The sequence below is a fragment of the Zootoca vivipara genome, chromosome 1 (assembly GCF_963506605.1).
Source record: "Zootoca vivipara chromosome 1, rZooViv1.1, whole genome shotgun sequence".
Taxonomy (NCBI): Eukaryota; Metazoa; Chordata; class Lepidosauria; order Squamata; family Lacertidae; genus Zootoca; species Zootoca vivipara.
Genome location: NC_083276.1, coordinates 7,906,397 through 7,931,210, shown reverse-complemented (window position 1 = coordinate 7,931,210; position 24,814 = coordinate 7,906,397). Strand labels below are relative to the sequence as shown.

Genomic DNA, 24,814 nt, shown 5'->3' with positions numbered 1-24,814 from the left:
CCAGTTCTGGGCACCACAGTTCAAGAAGGATACTGACAAGCTGGAACGTGTCCAGAGGAGGGCAACCAAAATGGTCAAAGGCCTGGAAACAATGCCTTATGAGGAACGGCTTAGGGAGCTGGGTATGTTTAGCCTGGAGAAGAGAAGGTTAAGGGGTGATATGATAGCCATGTTCAAATATATTAAAGGATGTCATATAGAAGAGGGTGAAAGGTTGTTTTCTGCTGCTCCAGAGAAGCGGACAAGGAGCAACGGATTCAAGGTACAAGAAAGAAGATTCCACCTAATAGGAAGAACTTCCTGACTGTAAGAGCTGTTCGACAATACAATTTGCTGCCAAGGAGTGTGGTGGAGTCTCCTTCTTTGGACGTCTTTAAGCAGAGGCTTGACAGCCATCTGTCAGGAATGTTTACTGCTTGGCAGTGGGTTGGACTGGATGGCCCTTGTGGTCTCTTTCAACTCTATGATTCTATGATTCTAATTCAGTGTTGAAACACTTCGATGAAAAGCTCCCAGTAGTGCTGGCTTGCGACGCTTCCCCCTATGGGGTGGCCGCAGTACTGGGCCACCAGCTCCCGGACGGGAGAGAGGTCCCAGTAGCTTACTTCTCCCAAACTCTCACGTCGGCAGAACACATCTATTCTCAGATCGACAAAGAAGGCTTAGCAGTAGTTAAGGGAGTCAATAAATTTCATGATTTCCTGTATGGCCGGCCCTTCACTATCGTTACCGACCACAAGCCCCTCCTGGGACTCCTTGCCTGTCAGACACCCCAAACGCTCTCACCGCGAGTCTTGCACTAGTCCATTTTCTTGGCTGGCTACCAATATTCATTACAGCACCAACCTGGGAAAGCCATGGGACACGCAGACGCTCTCAGCTGCTTACATCTGCCAGAGAGTGGCCCAGACCCTGTTCCGGCTCACCAGATCCTACTGCTGGAAGACTTACCTGACCAGCCCCTGCATGTGAAGGACGTTGCTGCCGCGATCGCAAAGAACAAGTTGTTGGCCCGCGTTGTGGATTGGGTGGGGAGGGGGTAGCCTGGAAAGCCGGGACCGGAATTTTCATGCTGCACAGCCTGCAAGGACAAGCTGTCTATGCACAGGGGATGTGTATTATGGGACAGCCGTGTCATAGTCTCCCCTCCCCCCATTCAGAAGAAAGGTCTTAGAAGGCTTGCACATGTCTCATCCGGGAATATTACGGATGAAGGCACTGGCTCGTAGCTACATCTGGTGGCCAGGCATAGATGCAGAGATAGAGGGCTGGGTCAAACGTTGTGAGCACAGCTAGGTCTCTCGACCGGACCCATCTAAGGGACCCATACAATCCTGGGAATCCACACAGTCCCCATGGTTCAAGTTGCACGTGGACTTTGTGGGGCCCTTCCAGGGCCAACAATTCCTGATAGTGGTTGACTCCCAGTCAAAGTGGCTTGAGGTGGTACCGACCTCAACCGCGTCCACTAGAGCCACTATTAATGCACTCAGGAAGCTATTCACAACACATGGCTTTCCTGACACATTGGTGAGTGATAATGGGGCCGCTTTCACTTCGGTGGAATTCCAAGAGTTTGTAACCAAGAATGGAATCCGTCATGTTAGGTCCGCTCCTTTTCATCTGGCCACTAACGTCCAAGCTTAAATGGGTTCTGTTATCTCTTCTGTCAAGGTCATGCTGACTGTTACTTTAGAATTGCTAGATTCCCTGCCATACAACCACTTTCTGGCAGAACATAATGAAACTCTCGTGATTCCTCTCTCACGCATACATGGCTTGGAGCAGGCATCCCCAAACTGCGGCCCTCCAGATGTTTTGGCCTACCACTCCCATGATCCCTAGCTAACAGGACCAGTGGTCGGGGAAGATGGGAATTGTAGTCCAAAACATCTGGAGGGCCGAAGTTTGGGGATGCCTGGCTTGGAGGATGCATAATGTTTTGTGCTCTGCTGCAGACTGCCCAGTAGAGGGCGCACAAGTTAACCAGTAGAACATGACCCCAAAACCTACAGCATTGGCCAAGACCATTGTTTGCTAAACCAGTTGCTTGTTGTTCTTTAGGGATTGGGAAATTCTTCTTTACAAAATCATGTAGGTGTCTGTACCCACCCAGGAAAGAAGGCAACTTAGAACATACAATAATATGCTTGTGCAAGCATATTAGCTTCCCAGAAGGGGAGGGACACCCTCTCCCTTATCGCTGTTCTAGGAGTTACCCCATCGTCCCCCAGAGCCATGGGTGATGTGGAGGGAGGAGGGGGTGAAGCCCCATTGCACAGGGCTCCTGCTGACTCGGATTCTTAGGTTAATCCTGCCCAGGGTGGTTGAGTAGCTGAGTGTCAAACTAGGTTTGTGAAGACCTGGGTTAAAAGTGCCAGTTAACCTTGGTGCTCACTGGGGTGGCCCTCCAGACATCATTTTTATTGTGCATTCATGATGATTTGTGCTCATGGCGTTATCAGGGAGATTATACCCAGTCCCAGTTTAAATACTCTCTGTGCCTGCAGAATCTATTGCTTTGTTTCCTGTTGGTAAAATAAAAAAATTCCTTCAGTAGCACCTTAAAGACCAACTAAGTTTTTATTTTGGTATGAGCTTTCGTGTGCATGCACACTTCTGTACCCCCGCTGTTCAGCCCAGACTTCCCTCACTGTGAGAAGTGAGGTCAGGGAACCAGGCAGAGGGTCTTCTTGGCAGTGGCGCCTGCCCTGTGGAACACCCTCCTGTCAGACGTTAGATAAACATCTACAGCAGGCACCCCCAAACTTCGGCCCTCCAGACGTTTTGGACTACAATTCCCATCTTCCCTGACCACTGGTCGTGTTAGCTAGGGATCATGGGAGTTGTAGGCCAAAACATCTGGAGGGCCGCAGTTTGGGGATGCCTGATCTACAATACCTGACTTTTAGAAGACATCTGAAGGCAGCCCTGTTTTAATGGTTGATTTTTTTTATTGTGATTTTATATTTGTTGGAAAGCACCCAGAGTGGCTTGGGCAACCCAGTCAGATGAGTGGGGTACAAATAATTAAATTACTACTACTACTACTACTTCCTGTGGAAATCATGAAACCTTTTTGTATCACAGATGTTCCAGGGACAAGCTGAATTTCCTGCTTTCGTTCATTGCAGTACATTAAGAACTAAGCTTTAATTATGGCATAGGAGTTTATGCATTAGGCTGTGGGCTCTAGTTCAGGAAGGATCACGGTATCTAAAAATTGTTTGCCTTGAAGGCGGCACAAGACTTTTGTTTCTGAAACTTGCTGCATGCTTTTATCACATACTGGGTCAGAGCCAATGTTGATCCTATTCTGAATTGTTGTTGTTGTTGTTTAGTCGTTTAGTCGTGTCCGACTCTTCGTGACCCCATGGACCATAGCACGCCAGGCAATCCTGTCTTCCACTGCCTCCCGCAGTTTGGTCAAACTCATGTTCGTAGCTTCGAGAACACTGTCCAACCATCTTGTCCTCTGTCGTCCCCTTCTCCTAGTGCCCTCAATCTTTCCCAACATCAGGGTCTTTTCCAAGGATTCTTCTCTTCTCATGAGGTGGCCAAAGTATTGGAGCCTCAGCTTCACGATCTGTCCTTCCAGGGAGCACTCAGGGCTGATTTCCTTAAGAATGGATAGGTTTGATCTTCTAGCAGTCCATGGGACTCTCAAGAGTCTCCTCCAGCACCATAATTCAAAAGCATCAATTCTTCGACGATCAGCCTTCTTTATTCCTATTCTGAATAGAACCATTAAAATGAATGGACATTATTTCTGTTGGCATCTGAAGACAATGAAAGTTACAGCGCCTGCTGTAACACATGTTTTGTTGCAGGGGGGGGGGCAGGTGAAGGCATCTGGTTTTGTTGCTGTTTAATCCTATTGTAATTAAAATGGTCTACTGAGTGGAATTCCAATTGCTGCAACAGATTGCAATTGGGAAGCCATATTAACTTAAACCACATCTTTTCCATTGACAAATCTTGGCACACAGATTGGTTCATCAGGAACTCCCAGTCATTTAATACACTAAATCCCATGCTTTGGAGAGGGGTGGGTAGGATAAAAAATTAATTCTAATGTATCCTTTAAAAAACAACAACTCATTTTTTTCACAACACCGTGGTGGTTAAATTAGCAAAATCTAAAAATAAATAAATAAATAGTACTGTCAATTCCTTATCCTTTAATGCACTCGTGCTGAGCACAAGAGCTTGGGTGGTATTTCAAATTTCTTTGGGGGCAGGGAGCAATAAACACTGCAAAGTGAAACCAAAGCAGCAAACTACAGCCAAGACAATTGTGGATGGAACGCCAGTATTTTGCCTGGACCCATAATAACAAGTTTGGGTAATTGTGTGGAGAAGTGTGACCTGTGGCCTCCAAGAGTAATTTTTCTGTACTGTACACTTCTAACTAGAGAAACAACCTCCAAGGGCTGTAGTAAGCAACAGGGTTCTGGATGCAACGAGTTAAAGATTAACAGTATTTACTTTTAATTTCCAGGGAGAACCTACTGAAAGCAAGCTTGGGGAAAGCAAAGGAACATCTCTTCTGTGGAGAGAATTGCCAGTGCTAGAAGGGGCCCAGCAGAAGGATGCTTGTAGATGCAATTTAAGTGTCTTTAAAATTGTTGAAAACAACACTGGCATCATCTGGCACCACAGACCCTAGAAATTACCAATATATGAACATAAAGAAGTCACAAAGTTTATTGTTCTTCTCTAGCCAAAGGCCATTAACATAAGCCATGGGTGGCCATCAACACCTTGTGGTGCCTTTTATTTTCTTCATCCTGAATCTTCCAACAGTGGATGCCCACACGCGCTCTGATATTCCGAGAGCGAGAAAAACATTTCTGACAGCAAGATCTGTTCGACAGTGGAGCGGCCTCCCTCGAGAGCTGGCGAACTCTCCTTCCTTGGAGGTTTTTAAGCAGAGGTTGGATGACCATCTGTCATGGCTGCTTTAGCTGAGATTCCTGCTTTGCAAGGGGGGACTCCCTTCCAAGTCCACAGGAGCAGGCCAAGCCGGGCTTCTGCCCTGGGCAGTTGGAAACCTTCCACGCCGCCAGCTTCTGCACAGAATGTCGCGCGCGGCGAAGGGGGCGGTAGCCACTTTCTTGGTGAGAACCGCGAGCCGCAACTCCACCCCTCCGGGGGAGGCTCACCCCTGTATGGGGCCTCTTCGGCCCCACGGCCACGCCCTGCTGGCAGAGAAGGGCGGCCCACCTCGCCTGGCTCCGTCCCCTCTGCCTCTTAAGGGCGGCGGCGGCTGGCTGTCGCGCGCTCTTTCTCGCCATGGTGTGCTGGGGTCTCGTTTGCGCCCTGGCGGCGGCCGGCCTCCTGATCTACCTGATCATCGAGCTCGCCGTCTGGCTCCGAGCTGACAGCGACCTCACTGTGCTGGCGGCGGAATGGTGGGGCAAGAAGCCAGGTAAGCGGCGCGCCGGGCCCGCGGCGCTCTGTTTCTCTCCCCGGAGCGCGCGTTGCGCTCCTCCTCTTTCTCTCGCTCTCCTTCTTTGCTTCCCCTCTCCGTGTGGGACGTGGCAGGACTTGTCCAAACACCTCTCCAGTCCATCCCTGAACGCAGAGAGCTGCCCTGTTAGGAGTCAGGGGTAGCCTACGTGGTGCCCTCGAGATGCTCCTCCTGGATGGCCTGGGATCAGCATGATCAATGGGTAGCGATTTTGCGCGCTGGAGTTGGGCAACATCTGGAGCGCAGAAGGGTGGCTACCGCAGTCTGCGCCCACTTGCAGCGGCTCTCCGCAGGGAAGCTCTCCAAATGCACCTGTTTTTAAGCTCTGGGTAACAAAGCACAGAGTCGTCCGCGACTGGAGCTAATGTCCCTTTACCTTTACTTTTAACAAAGCACAGATTTACAAGTTCATGTGTGCTCTGTGCTCTGTGAGCATGCGTCTGTGCAAAGGGTAAAGGCTGCCTAGAAGAGTTGCTCGAGGGAGTGGAACAGGTTTGGTTTGCAAACTTACCAACTTCCAGCAGCTAGGTATATAAACCCTACGTACTACCTGGGGCTGGTGGGAGGTACAGGAGGGAACTAATTTAGCAAAGGCTGGCCTGCCTACAGCAATTTTCTAGGCATATTTTTTTGAGAGTGGGGCAACATGGGTGTGGCCTTTCAGCTGGAAAGCAACTGCAACGAAATGATAGAGGAACTGGTTTAGCGCTTAAGGCCTAATTAGGACACTGGCTGTGGCCCACACTTTCAGAATAAAAATTTGTTTTCAGCACATGGAATTTTTAAAAAAATAAGAAACACATTGGAAAACAAGAAACAACTCCCAGCGGCGCTTGATTTTGAAAAGATACCTCTTCATATTCAGCAAATATTTTATATTTTGATACTATACTATGCTACACTGAAATGCTTAGCCTACCATGCAGGGCTGCCGTGAGTATAAAATGGGGAGGGGGAGAACCAGGCACACAGCACTTTGAGGTTCTTGGAGGGAAGGTGGGCTATGAACACAATACTTATTTTCCCCTGAAGGGAAATGCCTTTATGCACACATCCGCTTACAGTGTCCGAGACACCCTTCCTCAGTTGCTGCATTTGCAGCTTTAAAAAAATCTGGACAACCTGCAATCTTGCCTAGCTTGGGCTGAGGTAGCAAGTCTTTTCCTCACAGCAACCAGCAACAGATGAAACAATTGGCGCAGCCACAGGATTGGAAAGGGTTTGGGTTCATAGTGTGAGATCAAGTTTTGGGATAGTCCTGTGGGTTTTAGCTTGCTGTCAGGTGAATCATAGAATCATAGAGTTGGAAGGTACCACGAGGGTAAATCTGGTCCTATGGGGGTCATCTAGTCCAGCGTTTCTCAACCGCTGTTCCGCGGCACACTAGTGTGCCGCGAGACGCTGGCTGGTGTGCCGCGACGTGCGGCGATGAGAAGGGCGATTTGCATTGTCACGTGCCTGGCGGCCGCCAATACACAACACTGACCCGCCGGAAATGAAGCCGGCCGGGTCACGACGCGGGGCGAGCGCAGCTCTCAACAGCCACCACCACAGGAGGGTGGTTTTAAACTTAAAGAAGCTGGTTGGATGAGCTCAACCTGAAACTTGCTGAGCAAAGGATTGTGCTGGCAGAGAAATCAGCGGCTTGTGAAGCCTTATTACAGGAGATTGCAACCAACACAGCAATTGGCAAGTGTTTCTTACAGTCATAATTATATAGTCAACATAGGGCGGCACAGAGTTAATCTTTTTAACTTCTTTAATGGTGGTGTGCCTCGTGATTTTTTTCATGGAACAAGTGTGCCTTGGCCCAAAAAAGGTTGAGAAACACTGATCTAGTCCAACCCCCTGAGATGCAGGTATCTTTTTGCCCAAAGTGGGGCTCGAACCCACAACCCTGAGATTGAGTCTCATGCTCTACTGGCTGAGCTATGTGAGTGGTGAAGTGTGTTTCTGTGAAATCAAACCACCCCATAGCCTGATTCAATACATGGCTTACTCAGAAATAAGCCCCACTGTCCTAAATTAGAAGGCTTTGTGCGTTCATCCTGTGTGTATACGTGTATATCTTTTAAAACAAAACAAACCATTCCGCAGCAGAGTAGCTGCTTCCACCATGTAGTCCAGGGGTAGGGGAACTTGATGTCATCTGTATGTTGTTGGACTCCCAACTCCCATCAGCCCCAACCCACATAGCCAATGGTCAGGAATGATGGGAATTGTAGTCCAGCTAATATCTGGAGGGCCATTGGTTCCCCAGCTCTGACGCAGTTTGTTCACTGTATTCAACAACATGGATTTAAAAAGACAGAGTCCAGCAGTGAAAGAGAAATGTCCAAAATTCAGGCAATGGATAACCCTGAATAACTACTGTCCTCCATTCCCGGACTCGGGGTAGAATTCAGCATAGCCCTAGAAGCCTTTCTCAAACTTGGGTCTTCAGCTGTTGTTGGCTACAACTCCCATCATCCCTGACCACTGGTACTGCTAGCTAAGGATGATGGGAAATGGAGTCCAGCAAAAACTGGGGACCCACATTTGAGAAACACTGCAAGGAGATTGCTTCCTCAACGCAAGCTACTCTGCTTGCCTGATGGAACAATCTCCCCTTTCCTCCCCCAGCTATTGGGGGGGGGGTGTTTCCCGATCCTCCAGAGCAGATTTGGGGGAGGTAGGAGGGGCATGCAGGGGGAGGAGAGGGGAAAAGCCATGTTGCACTAGTGGGAGTCCTTGTTCCGTTTTCTGCTAACGGAAATGAGTAGTTGAATCTGGCTCATAGTTACTATTTTAGTCACAACCCCTACCAAAAGGGAATCTGCACTCCAGTACTGGAAAGAAATGTATATGGAGGAAACACGTTTTTATTGACCTTTAATCATATAGGTTGTATGCACATTTAAGGGATAATAATCCATTCCTTTCCAGGAGGGTTAAATAGGTTTAAAAAAGGTAAAATATTATATTGCTCTTGTGTGTGTTTTAACATTATTGAAAAACATACTCAAAAGTAAGTCCTATTGCATTCAATGCGGGTTACTCACTCAAAGGCAAATGGGGTTAGGATTTCAGGGGGAAATCTGGAAACACAAAAAGTGATCGTTGGAGCCAAAGGAACAGCAAATGCCAGACGATTTGGAAACATCTGTGAGGGACAAATGCTTGCATGCGTGCTTCTTGGCAGCTGCTGTGTGCTGGAAAATTCTGTTACCATCTTGCACGACTCAGAACCCTCTAAGCCGAATGCAGCTCGTAAATTGCATCCCTCCCAGGCAGGGGCATTGCTAGTCACTTGGCAGAGTTGGCCACAGGCCCACGTGACACAGATTTGCGTGTGCTGATTTATATATGCATTTATGCCCACTTCTGCAGATTTTCAGAGAGGAAAACCCAACTGCCTCTTAGACCTCACTCTGAATTACATAGGGTGGCAGCAGGAATTTTGCAGGGCCTGGTGCTAAAGGCATAAGACAGAACCCAAAGGCCATCTGATCTGGGATTCTGTTCACACAGATGCTGCTGTAAGCTGGCGGAGGCTGCTACACCCCTCAGTTTATTTTGGTTGTTCTTTGCTTTTCCAATGCTAGAATATCCTTTTGGAGGTATGGTGACCATACACACAAGTACAGCTGCAAGTGTGATGAAATTGATCTTAGGGAAAAGTTACAACTTTTTTGCTGGAAGATCAGCAGTTCCACATTTGAGTTAAGAACTCCTTCAGTGGATGATTTCTTCCTTTTTAATTTCTCAATAAGGCCCAGAACGTCATCTCCCATCATCACCTTTTGCCTCTGTCCCTTAGGCTCTCTTCTTGAGAAAGTTAGCTTAGGTAAGGGATCTGCCCTACATCTCTCACTGTGAAGACAGATGCAAATACCTTACTGTACCACATTGGCCCAAATATAAGCCGCACCTGCAATATAAGCCGCTCCCTTAAAATTGGGTTACAGCTGAAAATTGCTGCGGTTGGTAGAATTGTAACTCCAAGCCAATTTAAGCCTTTGATCTTGCAAGCCCACAAAAGTTACTGTACAATCACTAAAATCGCAAATCGCTATTCAATTGCTGCAATTCCGCAGGCACTCACACCCGCAAGTGGCAAATGTAGAAGAAAATCCTACGGGTTAATTGCACAACAGCCTCAAGCTCGCAAATTGGCAATAAAACATTTTTTGTTCCGTTTTACTGTAGGTCTGTTTCAGCAGCGATACGGTAAAAGCCAATTTTTGTAAGGTTGCAAATTTAAGCCAGACTTTGACTTGTCATAGTCGGAATTTGGGGGGGGGGGAGTGCAGCTTATATTCAGGCCAATGCGGTAATTCATTCAGATTCTCGGCAGTCTCCTTCTAACTCCCTTTTGGTCCAAATATCCAACTGCCTAGCTGGTTTCCTAATGCATTAAATGTGTGTGTTTAGTGGTGCTCCTCAAATTTATTTATTGCCTCCCTTAGTATACACTGCCATTTCTGCAGCAATTTGTGTTCCTTGCCTCTACCACAGGCACCCCTAAACTTCGGCCCTCCAGATGTTTTGGACTACAGTTCCCATCATCCCTGACCACTGGCCCTGTTAGCTAGGGATCATGGGAGTTGTAGGCCAAAACATCCGGAGGGCCGCAGTTTGGGGATGCCTGCTCTACCAGCTTCCTTGACTCTATTCATTAACCTTGCTGGCATCTGCTTGGCCCTGGTGCTAGCTTTCCTGATCTCTGCAACTGATGCGGGGTGGAAAACTGCTGGAGAATAGGGAAATCAGCAAAAACAAAACAAAAAACACTTCCATTTTGTTTGTGGGTGCCTCTATTGGATCAAAAGCCTTTCTGTATCCAGTCAAATGCCCCTCATCAGAGGTGGAAATGAGTTGTCTTGGTATCTGTTACTTGGGTACGTTCCTTCTACATTGGCTCTTGTAACCCATAGCCAACAATGTCTCTCTGATTTGTCTGACCCAGCCTCCCCCAATCTTTAACCCTCCAGATGTTCTGGACTCCGTTCTTATCTGCGCTGAACCAGACAGAGCAATTGCAGAAACCGCCTCCTTGGTTGGCTGTTGACATCTTTGCTTTTCAAAAGCAGTAGTGACATGCTTGCCTTTGTGACGGTTGGATTGTAAATTGCAGACAGAGGGAGATTGCAGCCTTTTGGGGGATCAATACACAGAGGGCTGGGCCACCTAATGTCAGGGCTAGAACCCCATCCTCTTGCCAACATAGTCCCCAAATGCAGCGGCATTGCAACTCTCAGATCTGCACTGCAGGCTTACATTGGCCGTGTATCAGTTTCACTAATACGTTCCACCAAAGGAGATAGGCAATTGCAGTTGGGTGAAGCCCATCGGCTGCCCTCACCTGGTTTAGCTGGCCAGTCAGAGCCAGAGAGGGTGTGGCTTCCATCGCATGCTGACAGTTCTGAGAGCGGAGTGCAAGAGGGGGAGCAAAGGGGGACAAATTACCCCAGTAGAGCATGATGTGTCCTCCACCAGAGGTACTAGCCTTCTCCTAACACCCCATACACCTCAAACACCAGAATAGGCCATCAGATACTCTCACACATATCCTGAATCCCTCTGTTTCACCTTGAAATTTCTCCGCTGGGTGTCAAAGACCTTTGTGCAAATACGACTGCATCTAATCTTAATCGCCCAAAGGCCAATGAGAATATCACATAATCACAGCATTGTTTTGTAAACAGCAGCCCAGATAGGAGAGTAGGGGGCAGGAATTATCCCTTTCTCTCCCGGCTGCCATCGCCTCTGTGAATTCTTTCTTTGCCTTTCCAGGACTATCCCTTTGCCCGCAATGGAAGCTTCCCTTGAAATGCAGACAGCGGCTTCCGAGAAGCAGTTTTTGTCAGGACAAATGCAGGGAGAGAGAACTATTTTTCTCCTCTGAACCCGCTACGATCCCCTTCTGCAGTTGCTCTTTCCATAAACTGAAAAGGGTGCACGTTCTATTTATTTATTTATAAAAATATTTGTATACTGCTGCGTCTTTTTTAAAAAAACCCGAACATCCATTAACCATTGCAGAAGGATGTAGTCTTCATTGCCTGCATGGACCTGACAGAATAGAAATATTTTCAGCAGGGATTTAAAAGTTGGCACAGAAGGTGTCTGCTGAATCTCCATTGGTAAGATGTTCCACAGGACTGGGTCCATGGCACTAAACATTCTGTTTCTTGTCGTAAAATGAGCCTCATCAACCACCAGCAGCACTCCTGCAGATGATCTCAGACTGACGCAATCTCAGACTGAGATTCCTGCATTGGAGGGGGTTGGACTAGATGACCCTCGGAGTCCCTTCCAACTCTACGATTCTGTGAACCTCACAGGCTATATTGCTCTTTTTTAAAAAAAGTGTTTCCTCCATGTAAAAAACCCCCAAAATGTCCTTTTATACCAGAAGTTCTCCTATAGTCTTGTCTTCAGGGTTAAGGGTTTAGGTCACAAGCAGGGGATTTTGTGTGTGTGTGTGTGTAAGTAAGTGAGGGAAATGTGGGCCAACTCCTTGTCTCTGGAATGCAGTCCATGACTGCGCAAACTGTGTTTTGTTTGCTGGCCGCCTTCAGATCTATGTGAAACAATGAGACCCACCTTTGAGTAAATCAAATATTTTAATGAGGGTTAGAGCATGGCATCTGTTGCTAAAGAGAGGCCCAGGATGAAGAAAGCGATTTAGCAAGGAATCCCTTTGTTTGCCTTGTAGCTTGCAATTTCTGAGAATTTGGTGAGCGCAGAGTTCTTTCTGTTGATGTAGCAAAAGAGCTTGGTTTGTGTAGGAACACGGAAGGTTATGTTGCATGGAGTTGACTTTCTTCCGCTGCCTACAGATAAACTGGATCTTGCTTGGCCAAAACCGCCTTATTCATTCATGTATTTATTTATCTATATCGCGGGAACATATCCTGCTTGCTTGCTGGGGGATCTCAGGGCAGCTAAGAAGCCACGAAACGAAAAACAGCACTTTGACAATAAATTATAAAGCTTTCCCCAAAGAATGAAATTCCCCTATAAAGAACGAAAAGCTCAAATTGGAAAGCGTGTGTGTGCCTGCAAATGAAAAAAAGAGTTTGTGGCATGTTTAAAAGACAGAAAATGTTGCAGTTTAAACCATGGGTAGTCAATGTGTGATGTCCTCAGATGTTCCTGAGCTAAAACTTGCATCATCCCATGTTGGCTGAAGGGATTGTAGCCCAGCAACATCAAGAGTGAGCAGCACATGGGCAACCTCTTGTGGAAGCATTTATGGTGTAGATCAGGGGTAACTGGCATAGTGCCCATCAGATGTTGCTTGACTACAACACCCACCATCCTTTTGATTGCAACAACACCCATCATCCTTGGCCATTGGCCTTGCTGGTTGGGGCTGGTAGGAGTTGGGAGTCCACACCGGCTACCCCTGGTCTAGATGACGTAGACATGGAAACTGATGTACATAATAAATCTGCTAAGTCACAAGAGCTCCTTGTTGTTTTTCCTGCAATCGTCTAGCAAGGGCTGCTCCTGCAGAATTTGCCCTAAAGAACAAAACTGCCTTAGCAAAAACAAACACTTGTTGCCTGTTGAAAAAAACAGCCTGTACCCGAATCAACCGATTCAAGTTACAAGAAAAGAGATTCCAACTAAACATGAGGAAGGACTTTCTGACAGTATGAGAGGTGGTGGACTCTCCTTCCTTGGAGGTTTTTAAGCAGAGGTTGGATGGCCATCTGTCATGGATGCTTTTAGCTGAGATTCCTGCATTGCAGGGGGTTGGATGAGATGACCCTCGGGGTCCCTTTCAACTCTGTAAACCTATGATTCTGTGTTGTTACCTTCCAACCTCGATATTTATTAGTATTCTTCCCAGGGATAGTGAGTGGAATGATCTAAATTTGTATCTCTCTGTGTGTGTGTGTTTCTTTTTTCATTTAATTGTATTATATGCATTTTATTTCTTTAATATGTTGCTGAAATGTGTCGATATTATTTTTAAACGATAACAATAACAATTTATTTCTATCCTGCCCATCTGGCCGGATCTCCAGCCACTCTGGGAGGCTTTCAACAGAACATTAAAAATACAACACAGCATTAAAACGTTAAAAACTTCCCTAAGCAGGGCTGCGTTCAGATGTCTTCTAAAAGTCAGATAGTTGTTTATTTCCTTGACATCTGATGGGAGGGTGTTCTACAGCATGGACGCCACCACCGAGAAGGCCCTCTGCCTGGTTCCCTGTAACCTCACTTCTCGCAGTGAGGGAACCACCAGAAGGCCCTCAGAGCTGGACCTCAGGGCTGAACAATGTGGGTGGAGATTCTCCTTCAGGTATACTGGGACGAGGCCATTTATATATATATATATATTACTAGCTGGCCCTGCCATGCGTTGCTGTGGGTCCCCAGTTCCGTTCCCTGCAAACCTGAGCTATCCTGTCCCTGTCCTGCCCCCAGCCGCAACGCAGGTGAGTCCCACTCCCTACCTCCATTCCCTGCAAACCTGAGCTATCCCGTCCTGCCCTCACCTGCAACGCAGGCTAGTCCCCAGCTCCGTTCCCTGCAAACCTGAGCTGAGGTGTTTTGGGACGTGGGTGGCTAGGGGCAGGATCCCAGCGTGGCCCTTTGTGGAGGAATGGCCGTTCTGGCAGTTATAGCATATTGGTTGCCGAGACACAGGTTCGGCCTTCTATTTCCCAGGATGCACTCTGTCCCGCCCTTGGAGATGCAGCTTCTGGGCTCTATTTCCCAGCATGCACTTTTGGCTGAGTGGTGTGTTATGGAACACAGTGTTTGGGGGTTTTAACCTGGCGCTGTTGTGATGTGTGTCTATGTGTAGAATCGGTTATTCGCATGTGACGTTGTGTCCAAATTTGAACACAATCGGTCAAGTGGTTTTTGGCAAAAAGTGGAGACAGACAAACATGGTCGGTTTATATTTATAGATAGATAGATAGATATATTTATATTATATGAATTTTGTGTGTATGCACCCACCCCCATTTATATATAGGAGTGGGTGTATGCACACAAAAATTCACCAACCAAAGTTGCCCTGATGAAAAGACACCCCTTTAAATTACTGCACCCCTTCCTTCCAACAGAAAAGGAGCTGCCCGGGAAAGTTGTCTGGGTGACGGGAGCCTCCAGCGGAATTGGCGAGGAGATGGCTTACCAGCTGGCAAAGATTGGCTCACCACTTGCGCTTTCGGCAAGAAGGGAGAATGAGCTGGAGAGAGTGAAAAAGAAGTGTATCGGTAGGATTTTGTTATCCTGAAAACTTGTCTTTTTATTTTGCTTTTAGAATCTCTGTGCCTGCAATCCCCTGCTGCAAGTGGGAAACAATATTTTATGCATGGCCAGAGGGTTGGTCTAGATGATCCGTTGGGTCCCTTCCAACGCACCTGCCAGTCATGCAGCATCATAAGTTGTTATGTCAAAGTTGGCCCACGGGCTTTCTCACCCCTGCCCTGGGCCACCGTTTCCTGTACGCCTGCGCATGATAAAAGCACCAAGAGAACCCCGCTTTGCCCATCTTAACACCCAAGGTTGGTGGGGATGGAAGTTTGCTTCCACGTCCAGATATTTAGGACCTAAATCGGTTAGGTGCAGAGCTTTTTTTCAGCCAAAACATGCCATTGCAGCTGAAGAAGTGAGTTCCGGCACCTCTTTTTCTAGAAAAATAGCACTCGGTTAGGGTATTAAACACAAAGGCAGGCATATTGAATTATGCCTGGAAGCCCAGCAACAGATAAGGCCTCCTCTTGAAAATTCTTAGGATTTGCCTGCTCCTGAATATTAATCCAAAATTGGGGGGGGGGCATTCTCATCCCATTTCTCCCTGCAACATATATGATTTTTTTGGGGGGGTGAATACAGCAAGCCTGCAACTTATGCATTTTGAACTTGTCTGCATTCAGCTTTATGCTCTTGGCAATAAAATAAAAGGGGGGCAGAAATAGGGTGGGCATCCAGGAAAAAGGGCCTTCAGCAACACCATCTCTTGTTGCACCCAATGTGTTTTGTTTCTACGCAATTTTGGTTTTAGGCACAATCCATTACCCCTGAGTAAGTTGGAGGCTTAACTGTACTTGAACCCAGAATGATGGTCAAACCTCTCTTTTAACTGGCAACCAAATGGTTTAAATGTTCCATCCACTGAACCCTTGGTGAGCTTGAGCTAAGCAGCGATGTTGCCTAGTTGTTCTGCTGATGCAACACACTCTTTGTTCCTCCCAACCACCTCCCCCCATTATTAAAGCATTGCCAAGTGGGGGAGAAGTTGCCAGCTACTTCTAACAGTGGCATCTTGCCACAAAAGGTGGGTTATTGTTTCCAAGGTCACAGATTGATGGGCAGTTTATCTGTGGCAAAGGTTGTAGTCTTGCAGTGCCAGAGACGCTTTTGCAAAAACAAGCACAGCCCATGTCGTATTTGCTCAACAAATGCCATTTTTGCTTATGGAGAGCATTTAGAGATTTAATCATTAACAAGTCCTATTAGATGGACTCCTGGATTCCAGTGTGTAACCGATGGAAAGGAGAGATCAGGGTCAAATGGACAGACGGCATTTGAACGTCACAGGAGTCATTTTGCTTGCAAAAATACAGGGTCCCTGCATTAGCCTTCATGATTACCCATTAACTACGCTGTTTACAATCATTTGTTCTCTGTGGATGGGGAGGGGGAGGCTGGCACCCTGTCTCCTGGCCCTGCAGCAATGTAGAGCATTAAAAAAAAATGCAGAGCTGAGCAAAGGGTTTCTTCATGTGCCCACCAACCCATTTGCAAACCCTGAAAATAGCTGCATACAGTTCAGTATGGAAATAAATTGAGAAACCTTTGAAGGCTGATTATGTTTAAAGACGATTTGGGAGGGGAGCTTTAATACTAAACACCCAAGGACTCCTTTCCTGCAGAAAAGCAAACCAATATACAGTACTAAAGTGTATAAATTGAACCAACATATCTTTTGATAAGATAAGATAATCTTTATTGTCATTGTCCCCTTGTTATCACATCCACTCAGATAAAGCTCAGATATTCCACATACCGTAATCCAAAACTACTACAAAACACTAATTAAAACAATGCAATATGATACAATATAACAAGTAAAATAAGATGACTTCAAAGTCCAGACTTTCCATTTAAGGCCAAAATCGCTCTAGAGAAGAAACTGTTCTTGAGACGGCTCGTTCTTGCCTGCATTGTTCTATATCTCCATCCTGATGGCAGGAGCTCGAAGAAACGGTGACCGTAATAATAATAATAATAATAATAATAATAATAATAATAATAATAAGTTATTATTTATACTCCGCCGATCTGGCCGGGTTCCCCCAGCCACTCTGGGTGGCTTCCAACAGAAAAATAAAACACAATAATCTATTAAACATTAAAAGCTTCCCTAAACAGGGCTGCTTTGAGATGCCTTCTAAAGGTCTGGTAATTGTTGTTTCTCTTTGACCTCTGGTGGGAGGCATTCCACAGGGTGGGTGCCACTACCAAGAAAGCCCTCTGCCTGGTTCCCTGTAGCTTTGCTTCTCGCAGCGAGAGAACCGCCAGAAGGCCCTCGGCGCTGGACCTCAGTGTCCAGGCTGAACAGTGGGGGTGGAGACGCTCCTTCAGGTATACTGGACCAAGCACTGATATGTCTAGTGCTTTTCTATGGCACCTGGTGGTATAGATTTCTTCTAATGTGGAGAGTGAGCAGCCAATAATGCTCTCTGCTGTTTTAATAATTCTGCACAGCCCTGCTCTATCCTGAGAAGTACAGCTTCCGTACCACATAACCCATATGCAAGCACACTCTGTATGGTGCAGTGGTAGAAGGCAAGCGGCAGCTTTTGTGGAAGATGGTTTTTCCTTAGAATTCTCAAAAAGCACAGTCTCTGCTGCGCCTTTTTCACAAGGCCCCTTGTATTAACACTCCAGGACAGACCCTCCTGTAACTCAACGCCGTTACCCTCTCCACACAGATTCCATCAATCAAAAGTGGCTGGACCTCGTTCTTCTGTCTCCTAAAGTCCAACACAAGCTCCTTTGTACAGTATTTACGAACAACTTATTAACTCTGCACCACTCTGTCAACCGATCTATAGTACAGTATTTAAGGCAGCTCCCAAATTCAGCATGACCCACCAGAGGTCATGTGCAATCTGCATGGTGATTCTGTGCAACATAGGCCATGTGAGCGTCCCAAGATCCGTGGGGCTAATGAAACAGAAGAGGAGGGATTGTTTACCACTGTTTCTAAACGGCTCCTCTTCTTCCTTCTTTCCCTTCCCCGGCTTTAAAAAAAACCCACCACATTTAGAGATCAGCAGGCTAACTGACAAGGATATCCTCATTGTGCCACTTGACTTGACTGACAGGAGTGCCCACGAAGCGGCGACAAAAACTGTCCTGAAGCATTTTGGAAAGGTAAGTCAGGCTTTCCGCGGTGGATTGCCAGGGAGAGGGAGGAGCTGCAGGGGCACCAGCCTTGGGCGCAGTTTGCAAAGGGGCAGAAAATGGGCATCAAAGGTCATTTGTTATAAAGTGTGGATCAGTTTGGCATTCTTCAAGCTGGTATATGAAAAGCCAACTCTTCATGAGATATCCCAAATTGGTTCTAAAAGCTGTCCTAAGCAGCATGAGGGGGCTGCTGTTCTAGAAACTCGAACCCAAAGCCCCTTTCAGCACATGGAACTAGTCATGCAGTTGGGATCCTGAGTTCAATTTAAAAATAATAAAAGTATTAATATCCGGTAAAGTGGTACCTTTGGTTACGAACTTAATTTGTTCCGGAGGTCCGTTCTTAACCTGAAACCGTTCTTAACCTGAGGTACCACTTTAGGTAATGGGGCCTCCTGCTGCCGCCGCGCCACCAGCACGCAATTTCTCTTCTCATCCTGAGGTAAAGTTCTTAACCCGAGGTACCACTTCTGGGTTAGCGGAGTCTGTAACCTGAAGTGTTTGTAACCCGAGGTACCACTGTATTTATATATAAGAACTTGCAGGCAGTGTACATTAAAGCACTCTGACGCCTTGTGAAAAGAAGAAAGTAACTTTTCTGCGGTTAGGAAAGTGACAGGGAAATGCACTGGAAAGTGTGGGATGAACAAATATTTGGGGTGAAAATGCAGAAATGTCCTGCAAGCAAACAAGGATGTATGCTCATTGCTGTTTTACCTCCGTGCCAAAAAACCAGAACAAGTGCTCAGTTAAGTGCAGATACAGTCTAACCTCTATGCAAGCTTTGCGCAAACAAATCAGAATAAATAAGTCTTCGAGACAGCCCCTAGGATTACCTAATTCAGCATGCTCGTTTTCCTTTTCCTTTGTAAAACAAAGCTGAAAAATTTGCAACTTTGCAATTGGTATCTGTCTTTTGAAATGGGGAATCAAGTTTCGGGGGTTTCCCCACCCTGTATCCCTGCAAATGCTTAACTTCTATTTTGTTCCCAAAGATCGACATCTTGGTGAACAACGGCGGCCGTTCCCAGCGCTCCCTCTATGTAGACACGTCCATCGATGTCTTCAAGGCTATCATGGAGCTCAACTACATTGGCACAATCTCCCTAACGAAATACGTCCTGGACCACATGATACAGAGGAAACAGGGGAAGATTGTCACCATCAGCAGCGTGATGGGCATCATGGGAGCGCCCTTGGCCACCGGCTATTGTGCCAGCAAACATGCCCTGCAGGTGAGGGTTCTCTTCCGGCCTCCAACTGTTCACGGCTTGCCTCTGCCATGGACTCACTAGGTGGCCTTCGGCAAACTACTCTCTCACGGATTTGGTCCCCCTTCCCCAGTGGCGTGTGGTCAGTGGACTAGAGGGACTAGGCTAGTCCCCTAAATGTTCCCCTGACACCTCCTCCCACAAGCCCAGGAAGCTTCTGCCCAGCTTAGGGAGGGAAGTGTGATGCTCATGCGTGCAACATCACCGCCCCCGCCCTACAGTCACCTTTGCAAGCTTGTACCTCTGGCCCTAACTGTTCGCCTGTGAACATCTCACCGCCCTGCCCTAATCTGTGATAGACAAGACAACCGTGGTTTGTTAGGAACACAGGGAGCTGACTTATACCAACGTAGTACTGTCCACCCTAACCAGCAAGCGATCTCCAGGGTTTCATACAGGGGTTCTCTCCCAGCCCTACGTCCAAATATGTTGGGGATTAAATTTGAGACCTCCTACATGCACAGAAGATGCTTTGCCACTGAGCTATGGCCCTTGGTGCACCTCAGTGCAGGTTAGCTGAGATTCCCAAGAGATTCTGTCCTGTTTGAGCTTGGGGGAAAGAAGCTGATACTTTTTAACTGTCAGGCTCTTGTTGTTTCCCAGGGTTTCTTCAACTCTCTCCGACCTGAGCTCACTGATTATCCTGGAATAAGTATAATTAACATCTGCCCAGGGCCTGTGCAGTCACAGATCATACAAAATGTCTTCACTGAAGATGTTTCGAAGGTAAGAACTGTTGTGATGATTAAAGGACCGTGTTAACTGAGATTAGAAGAGGCCGTGAAATACAGTCAAGGGTCATTACTGCTGGGCGCAGAGTTGGATATCACCTAGAGTTGTCACTAAAAAATTTTAAAGCTAGTTTATTAAGTAGTTTAACCTAGAAGCCTAATTGAATTGAATAGGACTAACCTCTGAGCAAGACAGTTAGGATTGCACCGTAAAACATTATTCTTCCATAAGCTAATAAATCACAGCCTATTAATCGAAGCCAGAACAACAACAAAATCACACAAGGTTCTGAATGGATTCCAGTCTCTAGACGGCTTCAAATTATCCTCCTTGGAAGCACAATGGAAATATTTTATTTTTTTTTTTGGAAAAAGACCCACAGCATCTTGTATGACATCTTCCAGGTAAAGAGGGTACAGCCCTTCTGGGACTGTACCACTTAAGGACACGGGTGGGGCAGCCATGTCTCCGAATGCTCCCCCACATTTTCCCCCCAAAGGTGCCTACACATATAGGAAACTTGCAAGTCTAGAACAAGCTTAGGCTAGCCAATGCGAGGTTCTCCAAATACAACTCCATGCTGGGGTTTTTGTGTGTGTTTTTGTCAGGTGTTCTGTGCGGTGCTGAATTTGGTGCCCCCAGCTATATATTTTTTTAAGAAGTGAGTTTTGAAAGGCCAAACACAGTAGCCTTCACAGAGGCTACTGGTCTGCCACTTGCACAGATCTTCTTTTGTCTTGCTGGCTACCCTGTAATCCGCTGGCAACAGGGCACCAATCGCTCGCAGTGACTGAATTTATGATTAATGTGGCTGAACATTGTCCAGATATTAGTAAGCCTGAAAGTGTTCATACCAAACCTTTTCAAACAGTAATATCTCAGCTCAAATAAGCCAGGACATTGTTAAGGTAGCTTTGTGGCCTACTCAAGCTGCTCGTAAGACAGTGATCTAGTTTAGGGGAACAGCTTTTTCTATCAACTCAGGATCACACAATCTAGGCCTCCTTCCTCATAAGCCCCTGCCCCCAACTTAGGATAATTCTTCCCATGAACACTGACATCCCTTTCGGGCGTCCAGAACTCTCCCTGGCTTTTAAGGCCCCAGGTTTCCACACTGCACCCCCCCTCCCACTAAGGCAGGGATGGGTACACAGGGATTATGGGAGTTGGGGTACAACAAGGTCTAGGGCACCAGAGGTTCCTCAACCATGTCCTAGGGCAGGCATCCCCAAACTGCGCCACCTGGGTCCCTGTGGGTTACAGTAGGCACCCCCAAACTGCAGCCCTCCAGATGTTTTGGCCTACAACTCCCATGATCCCTAGCTAACAGGACCAGTGGTCAGGGATGATGGGAATTGTAGTTAGTCCAAAACATCTGGAGGGCCGAAGTTTGGGGGTGCCTGTCCTAGGGGTTGCCTTCAAAGATATGACACCCAAAGACTTTGTTAGAAAGATGAACAAGCCTTGCTGAGCAAGCACACAGCCCCTTTGTTTACGATGGGAACATAAAAACCAGATCTTTGCTTACTAAGATGAGAGATTGTTTGTTTATAAAGATTTATGTTCTGCCCCTCACCATTAGCAATCTCAGGGCAGGTCAAAGCAATTTAAGGAACAAAGAAGAAAGCAAAAAAGTACACTTAAAAAATCTTACCAGTCCATCTATTATATATTACAAAGATACGATTGTCCAAATGTGGTCACTGTAATGAATTCATCGGGTGTACTGTGAGTTCTTGCTTGATTAAAACTCAGCATAGATGGACAAGGGCAAAATGCCACATTTTCTACTCTTACCACTGATACAACCTTCTGAAAGTGGACTGGCATATTGAACTGTGTCCCTTTTACGCTGATATGGTTGCATCGATGCCTCCATTTTGGGGGCAGCACAGGCCATTCCCATCCAGCTCACCTGCCTCCTAGCTCACACCTGGCACAGGTGTGGCAAACCTATCTGGCCTGGCCGGTTAGATCTTACACTGTGTGGGAGGGGGAATTATAATTTATCTTAAAAACCATTGTAAACAGTTAAAATTGTTAGTAGAACTGGAATAACACTTGCAGTTTAATGGTGAATTTTGGACAAAATGGAGATGTAGAAGATTTGGATTATTATAAAAGATGCAGGAGGAAATGACTTACAATAGGACCCACAAAGGGGAGAAGGGACGTACAGGAGATTCTTTGGCATCTTGTTTTTATGTTTTATGTGATTGTAAAACTGTAATTTGAAAAACCAAATAAATAACTAAAAAAGAAAGATCTTACCTGGTAAACCACCCTGTAATCCTTGGGAGATCACACCCATTTTCTCCAGCTTGCTCTCTTACTCTCCTCCCCAACCCCCTGCTCTCCCATCCAGGCAAACGAAAACGTTGGGGATCAGAGTCACAAAATGGCAACCGACCGTTGCGTTCGACTAACACTGATCAGCATGGTTAACGATATAAAGGAGGCCTGGATCAGCGACCATCCGTACCTGGCAGTCTGTTATCTCTGGCAATACACACCTACCTGGGCATGGTGGATGTTGAACCGCTTGGGGAAGAAGCGAATTGAGAATTTCAAAAGAGGAGAGGTACGTCCTTCAAGCAAGAGCTGTTCTTCTATCCCATTACCACTCTAGCCAGGGTTTCGCAAACTTGGGTCTTCTGCTGTTTTCGGACTACAAGACCCATCATCCCTGGCCACTGGTCCTGCTAGCTAGGGATGATGGGACTTGTAGTCCAGCAACAGCTGGAGAGACCCAAGTTTGGGAAACACTGCTCTAGCCTATTCAGCCAGAAACAATGTGTGTTGAGGGGCTTTGAAGGCTGAGTCGCATATGACCCCGTCTTCATTTGCCCCCTTGCAATGCATTGGGCTGCTTGCTGCTCATCCTCTCTATGGGCCGAAGTGTTCAGATCAGTGTTTTTATTGGAGGGTTTTAAAATGATAATAAGCAGGATCCGGTTTCATGCTGTTTGCCAGAAGAGGTGGAAGAAGTAGGATCAGAACAAAAGGCATCCTCTCACATCCCTGCCTTTGCAGTATTCATTCAGGTTCCCAGAGTGTAGTTTCAAAAGCTGTAGGGGAAGGAAGAGGGGAGGGGCAGGTGGTGGCAAAAGCTCTGGCCCAACTCTTTGGATCCTTCCTCAAGTTAGACTCTCTTAATCCCATGATGCATTAAAGCTATTAGGCAGTGAAAGTGGTCCTCTTTCCTACAGCCCAGTTAGGTTAAGCGACCCCTGACCATTAGGTCCAGTTGTGACCGACTCTGGGGTTGCAGCGCTCAACTTGCGTTATTGGCCAAGGGAGCCGGCGTACAGCTTCCAGGTCATGTGGCCAGCATGATAAAGCCACTTCTGGCGAACCAGAGCAGCACACGGAAACGCCGTTTATCTTCCCACTGTAGCGGTACCTATTTATCTACTTGCACTTTGACGTGCTTTCGAACTGCTAGGTTGGCAGGAGCTGGGACCGAGGAACGGGAGCTCACCCCGTTGCGGGGATTCGAACCGGCGACCTTTTGATCGGCAAGCCCTAGGCTCTGCGGTTTAACCCACAGCGCCACCCGCATCCCAACAGCCCAGTTAGAGGAGTGTTAAAAAAAATGTTTTTGTTCTTTGTAACCCACCCATCTGACTAGGTTGCCCCAGGCACTCTGGACGGCTTCCAACAAATATAAAAGGATAATAACATTTTAAAATATTTAATCAAACATTAAAAACTTCCCTATACAGGGCTGCCTTCAGCTGTATATTTATCTCCTTGGCATCTGGTGGGAGGGCGTTCCGCAGGGCGGGCGCCACTACCAATAAAGCCCTCTGCCTGGTTCCCTGTAACCTCAATTCTTGCAGTCAGGGAACCACCAGAAGGCCCTCGGAAGTGGACCTCTGTGTCCGGGTTGAACAATGGGGGTGGAGACGCTTCTTCAGGTATACAGGGTCTCTCCTTCGAGTATACTTAAGTATAAATGAAATTAAGAGCAGTCTGGACTAAGTTGTGCTTTTTGTTCATTGCAGGATGCTGATGTTTCTTACTACAAAAAATCTTCTTAAAGGAGCATTATGTCCTCCTTTCCACCAATACCAGCATAAGGAGGAAGAACCCCTGCTTTAAGTACACGTTCTTTTTTGAGGATAAGGAACGACGTTATAATATGTAACCCATACCTGTTTCACTATAGTCTCTTGAATAAAAATGATTTTATAATGCTTGTTGATACTGTAGTGTGGTTCACCACCAAAAACCTTTACTACCTGGCCTTTCATGGTGCTATCTTCTGCTGTACGCTAGGGGGACCATTCAAATGTACACCCCAGCCCAGCCATCTTCTCAGGCCCCGCCTTAATGCCTTGAGTGACTCATTTACTGTTTTTGCATAATGCTTCATTTCAAGCCCTCAGGATACAAAAAAGAATGTTGGTATATGCAGGTCTCTCTCCAAACAATGCATTCTCAGGAAACCGTTTGTTAGGCGAGCACTTGCATAAAGTCAGCGCTTTCCATCGATTCCTATGGGGAAATTTCTAATATGTTCCTGACCATGGAATTTTCACCTCGAAATGATGGGACGGGAGAGGACTGGAAAACCACCTGAAAGCTTGCGAAAGGCAAACAAGGAAAGGGGCGGGGAAGCGCTCTATAGTTGTCCAATCCCCCTTCCTGCCTTGTTCTGGTGAAATGGCTGCTATCTACCAGCAAAACACAAATAAGTAAGGCTTGTTTAAGGCTGCTTATTTGTTTAAACAGGTCTGGCTGTTTGGATATCTGACTCTGCAGTGTGTATAACGAGGTTTGGGTACTAATTCCTTGTTTTTAGATGAATTTTCGCATAACGAACGTTTGGATAGTGGGACCTGCAGGTACACAAAAAGGGCCAAGTTTTATCTACTTCCTCCATTCTCCTACTGAATGGTACTAA

At 46.7% G+C, this 24,814-nt stretch overlaps 1 protein-coding gene and 1 long non-coding RNA gene across 2 annotated transcripts; one reads left to right on the top strand and one right to left on the bottom strand.

Moving 5' to 3' along the window:
- The first annotated feature begins 5,235 nt into the window (after positions 1-5,235).
- DHRS7 (dehydrogenase/reductase 7) lies at positions 5,236-24,104 on the top strand. The gene is made up of 7 exons (XM_035104162.2): positions 5,236-5,431; positions 14,548-14,700; positions 17,763-17,869; positions 18,898-19,137; positions 19,777-19,899; positions 22,271-22,486; positions 23,913-24,104. The coding sequence occupies exons 1-7, from the start codon at positions 5,296-5,298 to the stop codon at positions 23,946-23,948; spliced, it is 1,011 nt and encodes a 336-aa protein (XP_034960053.2). The 5' UTR covers positions 5,236-5,295; the 3' UTR covers positions 23,949-24,104.
- On the bottom strand, positions 13,807-14,187 carry LOC132591691 (uncharacterized). The gene is made up of 2 exons (XR_009557084.1): positions 14,012-14,187; positions 13,807-13,946 (listed from the first exon to the last, which is right to left on the bottom strand). It is a non-coding gene; the product is annotated as an uncharacterized LOC132591691 (long non-coding RNA).
- Positions 24,105-24,814: the final 710 nt, after the last annotated feature.